Source organism: Macaca nemestrina, chromosome 3 (genome assembly GCF_043159975.1).
Source record: "Macaca nemestrina isolate mMacNem1 chromosome 3, mMacNem.hap1, whole genome shotgun sequence".
In the NCBI taxonomy this organism is placed as follows: domain Eukaryota; kingdom Metazoa; phylum Chordata; class Mammalia; order Primates; family Cercopithecidae; genus Macaca; species Macaca nemestrina.
The window spans coordinates 30,956,905-30,970,384 of NC_092127.1; the positions used below are offsets into that span (position 1 = coordinate 30,956,905).

The window sequence follows — 13,480 nt, forward strand, 5'->3', positions numbered from 1 at the left end:
ACCTGCACAGCCCAACATGTATTAGGTACTCAATAGTATCTGCAGAATAAAGACTAATTTTTCCCAGTAGATATGTTACATCTTAATGGAATTACTTCAGCAAATATTATCACCATATTGTAATATTGGGGTATTTTAATTTAATATAAAAGTAAATCAAATGAAGAGTGCACAGAGTCTTTATCTGGCATATCTCAAAATTAGACTACAGAGGAATTCTGTTTTCCAAGATCAAATTTCAAATTAATTTCATAATAAATAATTGTGATCTAAATTGCCCATGTTAAGCTTAAATGATTGATATGTGTGGTTGGTTGTGTGTGTGTGTGTGTGTGTGTGTGTGTGTGTATGAGCTGAACATGTAGCCTCCTTCTGACAACATGGTTCCATGATCACTTTTAAGAAAATATTCAAGAAGTAATTGACCCTGTTGGCTAATTTTTCTCAGGAGCAACACTCATATCACTAACGATCAAAACAAAATGGTCATTTTTTGACAGTTGTCCCCAAACATCTAGACAGACTGTTAGATTAATGCTTTTAGCAACTTAGGATGGCATGTTTTACAGTCTGCTGTAGAAACAAGATTAGCTGTGACAGTTTGGCTATGGGGTAACTTCTTTCCTTCTTTGTGAAATAGGAGCATAATACCAGCCTCACAGGTATGTTTTTATGTTTTACATATATTAAATGTTTATTTTAGCTTTACTTGTACTGTCAGAAACTTACACCACACTGAGGTCAGTCTGAAAAGAAATAGTTGAATAAAACTGGTACATTCCTGCAATGGAACTATACATCTATTAAAAACAAATGATCATATCTATGTCAGTTGAACTGAATATATGTCCATCGTATAGTAAGTGAGAAAAACATATCACAGGGTAAATAATTGCACTTTTATATTTAAAAAGCCACAATTTCTGTTTATATAGCATTTTGTTTATGCTTAAAAGGAATGGAGGAATAACTTTCTCTCCATACCTCTTTGGTAGAGTCACTTGAGCATGTATCCTGTTTTTTTCCCACCTCACAGGTTTAGTAGCCAAGGTCTACTTTTTTAAATTGACAAATAAAAATTATATATATTTATTGTGTAAAATATGGTGTTTTGATATACGTATACATTGTGGAATGATGGCTAACTTTTTTTTTATGATGCTTTGCACAGATTTCTGGAACTCCAACAGAGTTCCACAATTTAAACAGATCCATTGCTGCAATTTGAGAAGTGTCATAACCCTCACTGAAACCCTCCTTCTTAGTGAAGTGAGATACTCCTTTCAGTTGGCAACAATAGAAACCCGTTTTTTTTTTTGCTCTTCACTAGTATCCAGGGCACATACGTTACTCTTTAGTCAACAGCATAGAAATCCTGAATTTCTTACTGTCGTTAGTGATCTCAGTTATGACATAATCCCAGCACGTTGGGAGGCTGAGGCAGGTGGATCACTTGAGATCAGGAGTTTGAGACCAGCCTTGCCAACATAGTGAAACCCTGTTTCTACTAAAAATACAAAAATTAGCCAGATGTGGTGGCACGCACCTGTAATCCCAGCTACTCAGGAGGTTGAGGTGGGAGAATCGCTTGGATCCAGGAGGTGGAGGTTGCAGTGAGCCGAGATCATGCCATTGCACTCCAGGCTGGGCAACCGAGCAAGACTCCATCTCAAAAAAAAAAAAAAAAGTTCAGCTGATACAGGTAAAAGTCAGGAAGAATTGCATAAGGAATCTGATAGCCATTAAGGCTTGTGGCTTCACTAAACTTATTCATCCTTCAAATTTGAATTCTAGAAATCTATACAATTAGACAGTATTATTTGGCCACTTGCAAAAATAGTATGTATTCATTTGTTTGTTTTTGATGGTTAATACAAGAAAATGCCTTGGGGAGGAGGAATTCTCTGTTTTGGTATTATCAAGAATGGTACCCATTATATTATTTAATGTTTCTCTTATAATGTAGAGAAACCATAGAGATGGAAAACCATTAATAGATTGTTTACATATAAAATTTCCTGAACAGAAGGGAGATAAATTGGAGAGACGTTATACAAGAAGAATTGACAGATTGTGACAGTAAACGTTCCTGAGATCTACTGTGTGCAGAAGTAGAGTGAGATCTTAAGGGTTTCTAGCCCAAGGTAGCCTCAAATAGAGAGGGTAACAGGAGAAGGTAATTTGAGTGTAAAGTATAGACGAGAGTTCACTTTGGGATATATCAACTTTGGTGGGATGTGATATTGGAAAGGGGACTCAAAAATTCCCATATGCCAATTCATCTTCTTTGAAATTCAAACCAATCAAATTCAAACTGTTAGTAATCAAACTGCTAACAAATTCAAACTGCTAGTAATCAATATTTATCTAGGATGGTTAATATTGGCATTAGGATACAGAAGGTACCTATATGTGAAAGCACCTGACACACAGTAGGTATGGAGTAATGTTTGCTTTTGTATCTTTAATTCCCAGAAATCATTCTGCCAAAGAAACAGAATCTCAAGGAGCAAAACTCTCTATTATTAAGAAGAGATTTTTATGTTTATAGGATTTTTAAACTGTATGCATCATTTTCAATAAATTTTAAGGGTATTACAATAGTAAGATTACTAGGAATAAATGTTAATGCAAGGAATGTAAAAAAATGAAAAATCATAGGTTATTTTATTTGAGATATACCATTCATTTTTAACATCTCAGCAAGCTCATTAATTGCCTCCATGTCACTATATTCAATGGATATCTATCAGTCTTCTTTTTGCTTAATTTCCTAGTCAACTTGTTCATCACTCTCTCCTTGAAACACTTTTTCCCTTCAATTTCATAATACCACAGTTTCCTCCTGGCTTGTCTTTCTACTCTTCTTCTCTGCCTCCATTGCAGACTCATTCTTCTCTCCTCTTGGCCTTTAAAAAGTGCAGTTTCTCAGGGCTCTGTCCTAGGATCTTTTCTCTATTCACCCTCTATTCTCCTTGCCCAACTATCATACCTTTCCCCACTAAATTATCATCTGTATACCATGATACCTAAATTTATGTCTCAATCTTAGACATTTCCCTTTATATGTCCAACTAACTACTCAGTATTTCTATTTGGATGTCTCGAAGGTACCTCAAATTCAACATGTCTGAGACCAAGGTGATGACATTCCACTCAAATGCTATCTTTTTCTTCCAGTGTTCCTCATCTCAGTAAACAGCCTCACCATCCATGCAATTGTGTAGCTCAGGAAGCCAGGTGTCATCCTTTTTCCATGCTGCACAGTCATATCCCACATCCAGTCCAACGCTTGTTACTGTTGATCACCCCTGTACTTTTCTCATCCATTCATTTTTATCCATCTTTACTATCACAACTTTAGTACAGGTGGAGTCATTGCTCACCAATAGTAACCTGCTTGGTGTTCTTTTTCAATCCATTATGGCTCCCCTCCATTTTGTTCTCTATGCTAGAACCAGAAGAGTCTTTTTTTTTTTTTTTTTTTTTCTTTAAGACGGAGTCTTGTTCTGTCACCCAGGCTGGAGTGCAGTGGTATGATCTCAGCTCACTGCAGCCTCTGCCTCCCGGGTTCAAGTGATTCTCCTGTCTCAGCCTCCCAAGTAGCTGAGATTACAGGTGCCTGCCACCACACCCAGCTAATTTTTCTATTTGTTGTAGAGATGGGTTTTTGCCATATTGGCCAGTTGGGTCTTGAACTCCTGACTTCGGGTGAGGTGATCCCCTGCCTCGGCCTCCCAAAGTGCTGGAATTACAGGCGTGAGCCATGGCTCTTGGTCCAGAATAGTCTTTTAAACATGCAAATCTTTTCATGTCAACCCTGCTGAAAATCATTTTCATTGGTTTGCTGTTGCTGTTGGGAAAATATCTTAAATCCTCAACAGGTCACAAAAGTCATGTCAATCAATAAGCTCTAACAGATCCTCTCTATATAAACTCTTCTACTTAGCATAACCTTTTTCAGAGACACCAGTGTCTGTTAGTTGCACATCTATTTATTTCTTTTGGCTGCTATCTCTGCCCAGAATTAGGGAAGTTCATGGAGATGCCAAAAGATTGGCACTAGTTCTCTAACCTTTCTCACTCCATGCAAAGTGATTCGGTGGAAATTTTATTATTGTTTTTATTTCCTGTGGAAAAAAGTTTTATTTGCCTCTATTCACAACCTATAAATATAGAATATCTTACAAAAGGTATAAAAACTTAAACCATTTTATGATGATATCTGAAAACCAAATTTTATGGGGATAAAGCAACTCCAGCATTAATGTCAGAAGGAGCTCAGGGGCCCTTTATATATCATGTAATTTTAAAACAAGTATTTAAACCTATCAAGATTGTTAGATTATATTTTTCTAGTGTACAGTAGAAGTGGTTTTAGAATCATATTGGGCAACATTTTTTACCTCTCTAACCCTTATTTGCCTTGTAAGTAAAATGGGATAATAAAGTTACCTACATCCCAAATTATTCTGAGGACTAACTAAGATCAAGTATGTAAAGTACCTAGCATAAGTGTGGCACATAGTAATGATCAATAGGTGCTAATTATTACTATTTTTGTTTATGATAGTCACAAAGTCATTGTTTTAAAAGTTCTTTTGGGTCCATGTAATTTTTTTTTTTTCAGAGAAAAGAAATACTGAGGATTTGAACAAGTCTATCATTGGTTTTGTTCTATCAAATATGGGTAAATACACTTTTTCAACTGAAAACAGTAAACATTAATCCTACTACTCTGCAGAGAAGAAAATAATCTTACTGCTCTTCAGAAAGATTTTACTATTACTCCTTATTGCACATAAGCCCTGTCTACCTGGTGCTGTTGTGAACTGATAATCAATATCCTTTTTTGCCATGTCACTTCCAGCTCCTAGATGAAGAAGCTTGTCCTGTTGGGAGTCCTCAGGCACAAAGTCCACTGCACCACTTCTGTCTGTGCAATGATTTCTGCCAGTGGAGACTCTACTGTCCCCTGGTGGCATTTGCTGTCTTTCATGTATTCAATGTTCTGGCTCAGAAGACCTAGTTATGCTTAGATACTCATAAATTTAGCAGGCAAAACCTGAGAATTGCTCTCTCATTCTGATCTGTAATTATGACTCTTGTAGTGGAAGCATCATTTTCTCTACATGGTTCAGAGCAGGGGTTCTTGGTTAGGAAACTCTCCCATATGTTACTGTCTCATCAACACCAGTGCTTCCTTTAGGAAGGAGCAGACTCATTTCATCTCCTCTTTAAGGAGCCACATGCTAAACTGTTCTTTGGAGTTCTATCTTTGGTTTCAGAGTCTGATTCTACAGACAGGATCCTGAAATTTCCTCTTCTAACTCTACTGTCCTTCCTAATTTCTTACCTTTGACAAAGAGGTTGGATGTTACTTCAAATTTGTCCAGGATCCTAGTAAGGACCTCAGTGATCTACAACCTATGCCCATGTAAAGGAATACAGTTAGATCTGAATGAAATACAACTTTATTTTTCTATAACTCCTCTGAAATTCAATTTTGAATTGCCTGTTTCAAAGGGCTGGTAATATCATAATCCGTGTCTATTTCTGGTATTCCTCCTTTTTCTCCCTTGGGGTTGGATCTAAATTCAAAAAGGCCTAAGATAACAGCAAATTTAGGGGTTGGGAGCCTCTGGTTCTCAATGTGATCTGTCTACACAGGCATCCAGTGAGAAATTCATGATCCTAACTCAGTTATCAGTTCTACAAACCTCTAATGAGTCCAGAGTTCTCTTCTGTAAGCTCCCTTTAAATGTGGAGGCTGCCTTTCTTTTCCATGTCAAACATGGGTGTACAGGGATATTTTGTTTCCACTTCAAGTTAGGGCATACAAAATCTCTGGGACCCTGTCTAGTTCCTATCTACCTACTCATACCGTGAATCTTGTTCACTTTCTGGGGCCTGTTGCCTTCCTGGGACAGTTCAGGAATCAGGGAACACATCCCTCTGCTCCTGGATTTCACAAACCCATCTATGGAGGTTTGGTGGCTTCCCAGGTGTGTGACGGGGACCATCGTAAGACTTCCTGTTTCTGGGACTGTGGAAATCTGCCTTGCCATTGCCTCCTCTCTTACTTTCCCCTGTACACCATCCACAATCTTGTCATCTCCCAACACAGAAAGTGGGTTCTTTCTGTTTGATTTTTTTTTTTTTTTCCTGAGAATGGAAAGCCATGATCTTACAAAAGATGTTTTGTCCAAATCTTTTGCTATGCCAAGAGTTTTATCTGTTTCTGTAAAGCCAAGCCTTTTGCAACACCAAAGCCAGGAAAAGACTCCCTTTGTTACCTCTGCTTTCTTTGCTGTCACTTCTTTCTTTAAAAGCAAAGAACACAGAATACCTAGCTGCTTGTTTAGGGTGATGGGCACTGAGATCGAGAGAAGAGAATATTGGGGAGGAAGGCAATCTATTAATATTATTCTACCACATTTATGAGCAACAGACAGAAATTATAACAAGGTTATCAGGAAAACTCCCCACTCCATCCAGATGAAACTGTGTCCTCAGCCCTAAGAAACGGGGCATGATTGTCTCTCTCCTGCTCTTTTCCTTGCTAAGCACAGACAAGATGTCAGCACTCAGACGTCCTATTCCAGGTAAGCAGACTGACAGTAGGACAAGTGTTTTCTAGGAAAAGGTTTATCTTTTCACTAGAGATCCAGTTCTGAGTGGTTTGAAAGGGACAATTCTTTTATTTGGTTTGGTTCTAGGAATATGACAGTTTATATAAAGCTGTTGCTTTGCTGTGAAAAACCTAGACATAGTGAGAATCTGAATTAATCTTTTACACCCAGAAACCTGCAGAGCAGGAAGACTCACTTTTTTTCCTTGTAAGAATGCAAAGAAATCCTCAAAACCTCTTTGCAGTTTTAACATTCATTTTGAAATATGTTGATGTTAGTAACTACTATAATGAAGTATTAGCTACTTATGGTTAATAATTGCTTACACTTATTGAGTACTTACTATGTGTCAGATACTGAAACACTTTAACTTAATCTTCTTCATTTCATCTTCATAATAACCTTAGGAGATACATATTATTATTCTAATTTACAGATTAGGAAAGTGAGGCACAAAGAGGCTAAGTAACTCGTCCAAAGGCACAAACTATGATCTGTTAGAGACTGAATGTGAACTCCAGAATTCTGATGGCAGAGAAGATACGCTTACCTAAGTATATTCATCATGATAATAATGGTTGAGAGGCTATGGCATATGTGTGACAATTCTTGTAATAAAATGTTAAATTGAAGCTAGTACATCAGAATAAAAATGTTAATGGGAACTTATTGTGATACATGTGAGACCAAGAATAAGTTAACAGTTTGCAACCAAGACATGAAACTGGATTAGTGAATGATTTTGACACTCTAGTTTATCAAGGGACACAGAAGTTTTGTTCTGAGTCGTCCTGGGTCTTCAGAGAACCACCATGAATAAATACCATGAATAAACACCAGGAATTGGAGAACATAAGAAATTAACATTTGATATTAATTTTAATGTGCTGGAATTTGAAAGGATCAGCATGGAAATCTGATACAGAGAATCATTTTGAATTACACTTGAAGGTATGGAAATAAAATCTCTTGTTAACATTATTTTATAAAATTCTCAAAGCCATTAGTATTTTGTATAACTCATTCATTCAAAAATATTTACTGAGCACCTACTATGTGTCAGGCACTGTTAGAAGTGCTGGGGATAGAGTAATGAAAAAAAAAAAGGTTCTTGTCCTTGTGGAGCTAAATTTTGTTTTTTTAAACTCCTCTTACTATTTATCATTCCCAAGGAGCTGATTTTTAATGAGTAGGTGAAATAAATAAGTAAACAGTATATTACAAAGCTATAAGTGCTATGGAAAAATAAATTAGGGGTACCTTTGGGTTTGTTCCTCTTAGTGTTCCTTTTCCTTTCTATTTCAGTGATAAAATGGGCTAGGTTATAAAACTGTTAGTCATTCTGAAAACTCAATCTGAAGGAGTTGGACAAATATATAAACCAAAGTATGATTTCTGATTTCAACGTTGAAGACAGTTGATATGGCTAGGCTTTGTGACACAACCCAAATCTCATCCTGAATTGTAATCCCCACAATCCCCATGTGTCTAGGGAGACTGGATCATGGAAGTGGTTTCTCCATGCTGTTCTTGTGAGAGTGAGTTCTCATGAGATCTGATGGTTTTATAAGGGGCTGTTCCCGCTCCACTCCTCACTCTTCTATCTCATGCTGCCACGTAAGAAGGTCCAAGCATGCTTCCCCCTCACCTTCCGCCATGATTGTAAGTTTCCTGAGGCCTCCTGCGCCATGTGGAACTGTGAGTCAATTAAACCTCTTTCCTTTACAAATTACCCAGTCTCAGGTATTCCTTTATAGTAGTGTGAAAATGGACTAATACACAAGTGGTCCAGACCCACCTGAAGTAGCAGTACTATCTGAAAAACTGGCTTCTCATGGAGAAATAACATTCTTGTTGCCCAATTTCACTTTATAAGTATATGTAGTTCCCCCCCGCTTTGAAGGTGCTTTTTACCTGTTCCCTCCTTACCTGTCTTACTTGCCACATATGCTGCTGTGACTGATCTTACTCATATTTCTGACCTTAGAAAAGGCTACTGTGTTCAGTGCCCCCTGCTGTGTGCTGAATGTGACTGTCTTTTTCCTATTAAAACACTAATTATATTGCATTGTAGAGGTTTATTCAATAGTCTTTCTCTCCCAAAAGACTGTATAATTTGTGTAGTTAAGGATAAGGGGCCAGGCGTGGTGGCTCGCGCTTGCAACACTCTTGGAGGCCAACGTGGGTAAAATGCTTGAGCCCAGGAATTCAAGACCAGCCTGGGCAATAAGGCGAAACCTCATCTCTACTAAAATGTTAAATTTAAGCTAGTAGATCAGAAAAAAAGTGTTAATGTGAACTTATTGTGATATATATGAGACAAAGTATAAGTTATCAGTTTGCAGCCCAGATATGAGACTGGATTAATGAATGATTTTGATGCTCTTGTTTATCAAGGGACATGGAAGTTTTGTTCTGAGTCATCCTGGGTCTTCAGGGGACCACCATGAATAAATACCATGAATAAACACCAGGAATTGGAGAACATAAGAAATTAACATTTTATATTAATTTTAATGTGCTGGAATTTGAAAGGATCAGTAAGGAAATCTGATAGGGAATCATTTTGAATTACACTTAAGAATTAAAAAAAAAAATTACCCGGGCATGGTGGCATGTGCCTGTAGTCCCAGCTACTCAGGAGGCTAGGTGGGAGGATCACTTGGGTCCAGGAGGTTGAGGCTACAGTGAGCTGTGATTGCACCACTGCACTCCAGCCTGGGTGATAGCATGAGATCCTGTCTCAAGAAAAAAAAAAAAAAAAGATAAGGATTATGTTTTTTCATCATTGTATCATTAGCACTCAGAATGGAGGCTGGCATATAGTAACAGTAAGAGCTAAATCTTTGTCATATAATTCAATCAACTTTTGCCGAGTTACCTATGTGGGCATGCCTATGTAGGTATGCATTTTGTTAATGAGGCAAATTTGTGATTATGAAGAAAAATTCAATCAATATAACATCCTTACTGATTTGTCCTAAAATTTCACCAACACCTATTGTTTATTTTTTCACAAAAGGTATGTTGGTATTTTAATTAAAAATGACTTCATAAATTGGTTTTATTTTATTATTTATTTATTTATTGTTTAGAACAAGTTTTTTTTGTAGAGATGAGGTTTCACCACACTGTCTGGGCTGGTCTTGAACTCCTGGGTTCAAGCCTTCCACCCACCTTGGCCTCCTAAAGTGCTGGGATTACAGGCATGAGCCACCACACTCGGCCAACAAATTGGTTTTATTATGAGTACCTAGTACTACATGTAATTTCTCTTTTACTTTTTAAAATATTTATTGTGAAAAAATGTAAATGTGCAAAATAAAGAAGAGGAGTATAATAAACTCCCAGGCACCAATCATCTGCCTGGCCAATTATGTTTCATCCACAACCCCACCCGCTTACCTGACTCCAGGTTATTTTAAAACAACTTCGGGCACCATAGTGTCTAATTTTCAGTGATTTAAAATAGAGTGTATAAGAATGCTTTAGATATTACAAGGCAAATGCTTACACATTATCTTTTTCCATTCTCATACCCTGTTCTTTGGCATTTTACTGAAAAGGAAATGAGAAGGGTTCAGAGAAATTATGTGACTTTTCTTTGGTAACATTCCTAGTATATGCTGTAGTCAGAACTTCAAGCTTTTGCTTTTTTTTTCCTTTTTTAACATCAACTTTCGTGCTTTGTCCAGTGTATAACATCATAGGCAAATTCAAATTGAGAATAGGAACCAGTTATTCTTTAACCATAACCCTTCTAACTTTTACATATCCTAAGACCAGGTAGCAAATAGGGCAGGAGCCTTCATCTGGAGGGATGGTGGCAGTTCTGATAGGGGAAAATCAGCATTAGCCTTTCCTTCCAAAAAGCCACTCTGGCTGCTGCTGTTGACACAAGGCTCCTGGCTTTTGAGACATAATTTGAGTGCTGGATTCCAATACTTTTTACTTCCTCATAAGAAAAAAAAAATGTTAAGCATCTAAGGATATCTCATGCTTTATTGATAAAGTCAGTCTCAGGCTGAATCCAAATTGCTGAGCTCCAACAGACCTACAAGGCAAAGCATCTACACAGGGAATTGCCACTCTTCTCCAAAATCAGGCTTTATTAAGAGGCAAGACTATGTTCTCCTCATATATATATACACATACACACACATATATATGTAGAAAGTAAATATTTTACACAGATTCCCCATAAAGGAAAAGTGGGCTATAGTAATACAGTATTTTTTTTTTTTTTTTTTTTGCGGGGGACAGTGTCGCTCTGTCACCCAGTGTGGAGTACAGTGGCACGATCTCGGTTCACTACAACCTCCTCCTCCCGGGTTCAAGCGATTCCCCTGCCTCAGTCTCCCGAGTAGCTGGGATTACAGGCATGCACCACCAGGCCCGGCTGATTTTTTTTTGTATTTTTAGTAGAGACGGGGTTTCATCATGTTGGTCAGACTGGTCTCGAACTCCTGACCTCAAATGATCCGCCCGCCTCGGCCTCCCAAAGTGCTGGGATTACAGGCGTGAGCCACCTCGCCCGGCCAGATACAGTTTTATCAGGAATCAAAACTGTGCTCTCTTCTGGCCTCTCGGCTTTAGCTGTTTGGAGCGTTTAGTCTAATCCTTATCACTTACATTGTAATGTGAACATCAAATTGCAACGACATGGCAATAATAAGGCTCCTATTGGTTGGGTACCACCAGTTTGTGCCAGGCATTGCACTGATTCACGTCTTTAATCCTCAAAACGACCTTCCGAGGTCAGCGTTTTTATTCACTTTTTCCAGACGAGCAAACTGAGTTTCTGAGAAATCACACCCAAGTCGGTGGCAGAGCTGACGCTAGCATGGGGCTGACTCCAAAGCTCTCCACGCCACGATGGTAGGAAAGACAACGAAACACAAGCGAGAAGAATAATGAGAAATGGGACCGTAACTTCCATGAAGTGAGAAGCCAGGAAGAGGTGGCGGAGGGTACGCGGTTCTCGCTACGAAGTCGCTCACGCGCTTTGAAACACCGCGCGGGGGAGCGGGGCGGTGTCGGAAGTCAGACCATGGCTTCCGGTCTCGCGCCGGAAGTGGCCGGTCAGCGTCGCTGCTAGTCTCCGGCGGAGACTAGCGCTCTGGAGTTTGAGGTGCCGGGCGGCCACGAGGTGCGGGGATCCTGCGTCCAAACGCGTCTGCAAGTCGAGATGTCGCATCCGTCCCCCCAAGTCAAGCCCTCCAACCCCAGTAACCCTCGAGTCTTCTTTGACGTGGACATAGGAGGGGAGCGAGGTGAGCGGAGTCTGACACTGGCGGAAAAGCCCCGAGAAGGCGGGGGTTCCCTGGATTTGGGAGATTCCAAGGGTGGAAGGCGGCTCCGGCCGGTGGCTGCTCAGTGTCGCGGAGGGGATGGCTGCCTAGACTGGTCCACCGGAGCAAGCCCGGGCATCTAGGGCTAGATCGATCCAGCGCCTTTGTATCAATGCCATCGGTCGTGCGGAAGTTTCTGGAAATTTCTAATTCGGGAATTGTGGCGTCCTTTAGGTTTGCCTCTCCTGATTTGGTTACACTTCCATGCCACCTCTGCACTACCAAGTTAGCATGAAATAAGATTATTTTATGTTTGCAGTGGGACAGTTCAGAAAGCATATCCTGGGATATGCGTCTGCGGGGTCCCAGGAACTATATTTGCCACATGAGATAATATATCAGCACGTGCTGTATTATTTATACGTTAAAGGGACTTGTTTGCTTATTGCCTTTGCTTTATTACTGATTCTTAACTTAGAGGTCCATTCAGATGGGCCAGCATTTTCTCTTAATTTGCCATTGGGAAAATGCGCTCAACGTAGTGATGGTGTTGCCTAGGTTACACAGCCGCTCAGAAGTTCCTAAGGCCTGGTGAATTAGGGAGCGTGTTGCTTTGTAACTGGATTGGCCTTGTTCTGGAACATGTTAGAATTGCTGGCCAGGCAGTGTATTTGAATGCGTGTACAGGACACACACACGTTTACACGTACATTCAGTTTGTTGCAACTAGCTAGGGCTAGGTTTATTCTCACCTGTCTTACGTGCTGTCTAGAGGAGGAACTTTTACAGCTTTTGCTTCAGAGGTTGCACGAGGCAGTTTGCTCAGAGCACAAAGGCTGCAGGTATACATAACACGTGGCCAGTTCACCCATCCAAAGACTGTTTAATTTTCTCCTGTTGGTTGCTTGGTGATTGGAGATTCTCAGTACCTCTTGAAGAAATTATTCAGGATTTAAAACTATTTGTATTGAATGATATCTCTTACATGGTGCTAATCTTTTGGCTACTATAATTGGTTATGATCCTTGGTATGATGTTTCAAATCTGTTTATATACCTATATGACAGTAGGTAGACTAAATTTGAATATTAGAAAAATGACAATAAGATTCACTAATTCTACTAGTAAGTATATTCAAAGGAAATGAAGTTTGTATGTCAAAGAGGTATCTGCACTATTATAACATTATTCATGATAGCCAAGATAATGGAATCAAACTAGGTTTCCATCTACAGATGGATTTTTTTTTAATGTGGTATATGTGCATAATGGAGTACTAGTCACCCATAAAAAATAATGAAATCTTGTCACTTTTGACAATGTGAATTAATATGGAGGACATTATGTTACATGAAATAAGCTGAGCACAGGAAGACAAGTAACTGCATGATCTCACTTACATGTGGTTTCTAAAAAGCTGACCTTGAAGTAGAGAATGGAATGATGGATTTCAGGGGTTGGGTAGATGGTGATCACAAGAGACCTAATTTCAGTTAGAAAGGGGGAATAAATTCAAGAGATCTACTGTATAACATAATGACTATAATTAGTAACAAT

General features: G+C 39.0%; 1 protein-coding gene and 1 long non-coding RNA gene across 11 annotated transcripts in view; one reads left to right on the forward strand and one right to left on the reverse strand.

The window, feature by feature from the left end:
• LOC105488640 (peptidylprolyl isomerase D) overlaps positions 1-13,480 on the forward strand; it is a 55,336-nt gene that overhangs the window by 29,602 nt on the left and 12,254 nt on the right. For 4 of the 10 annotated variants that reach the window (XM_071092893.1, XM_071092890.1, XM_071092888.1 and 1 more), the window contains 3 exons: positions 4,631-4,690; positions 7,069-7,583; positions 11,417-11,905. In XM_071092893.1, coding sequence (XP_070948994.1) covers positions 11,821-11,905 — 85 coding nt within the window. In that variant the 5' untranslated portion in view covers positions 4,631-4,690; positions 7,069-7,583; positions 11,417-11,820. The other 6 variants (XM_071092897.1, XM_071092891.1, XM_071092896.1 and 3 more) reach the window with 3 other exon arrangements.
• On the reverse strand, positions 2,639-11,420 carry LOC139362296 (uncharacterized). The gene is made up of 2 exons (XR_011620866.1): positions 11,265-11,420; positions 2,639-9,370 (listed from the first exon to the last, which is right to left on the reverse strand). It is a non-coding gene; the product is annotated as an uncharacterized lncRNA (long non-coding RNA).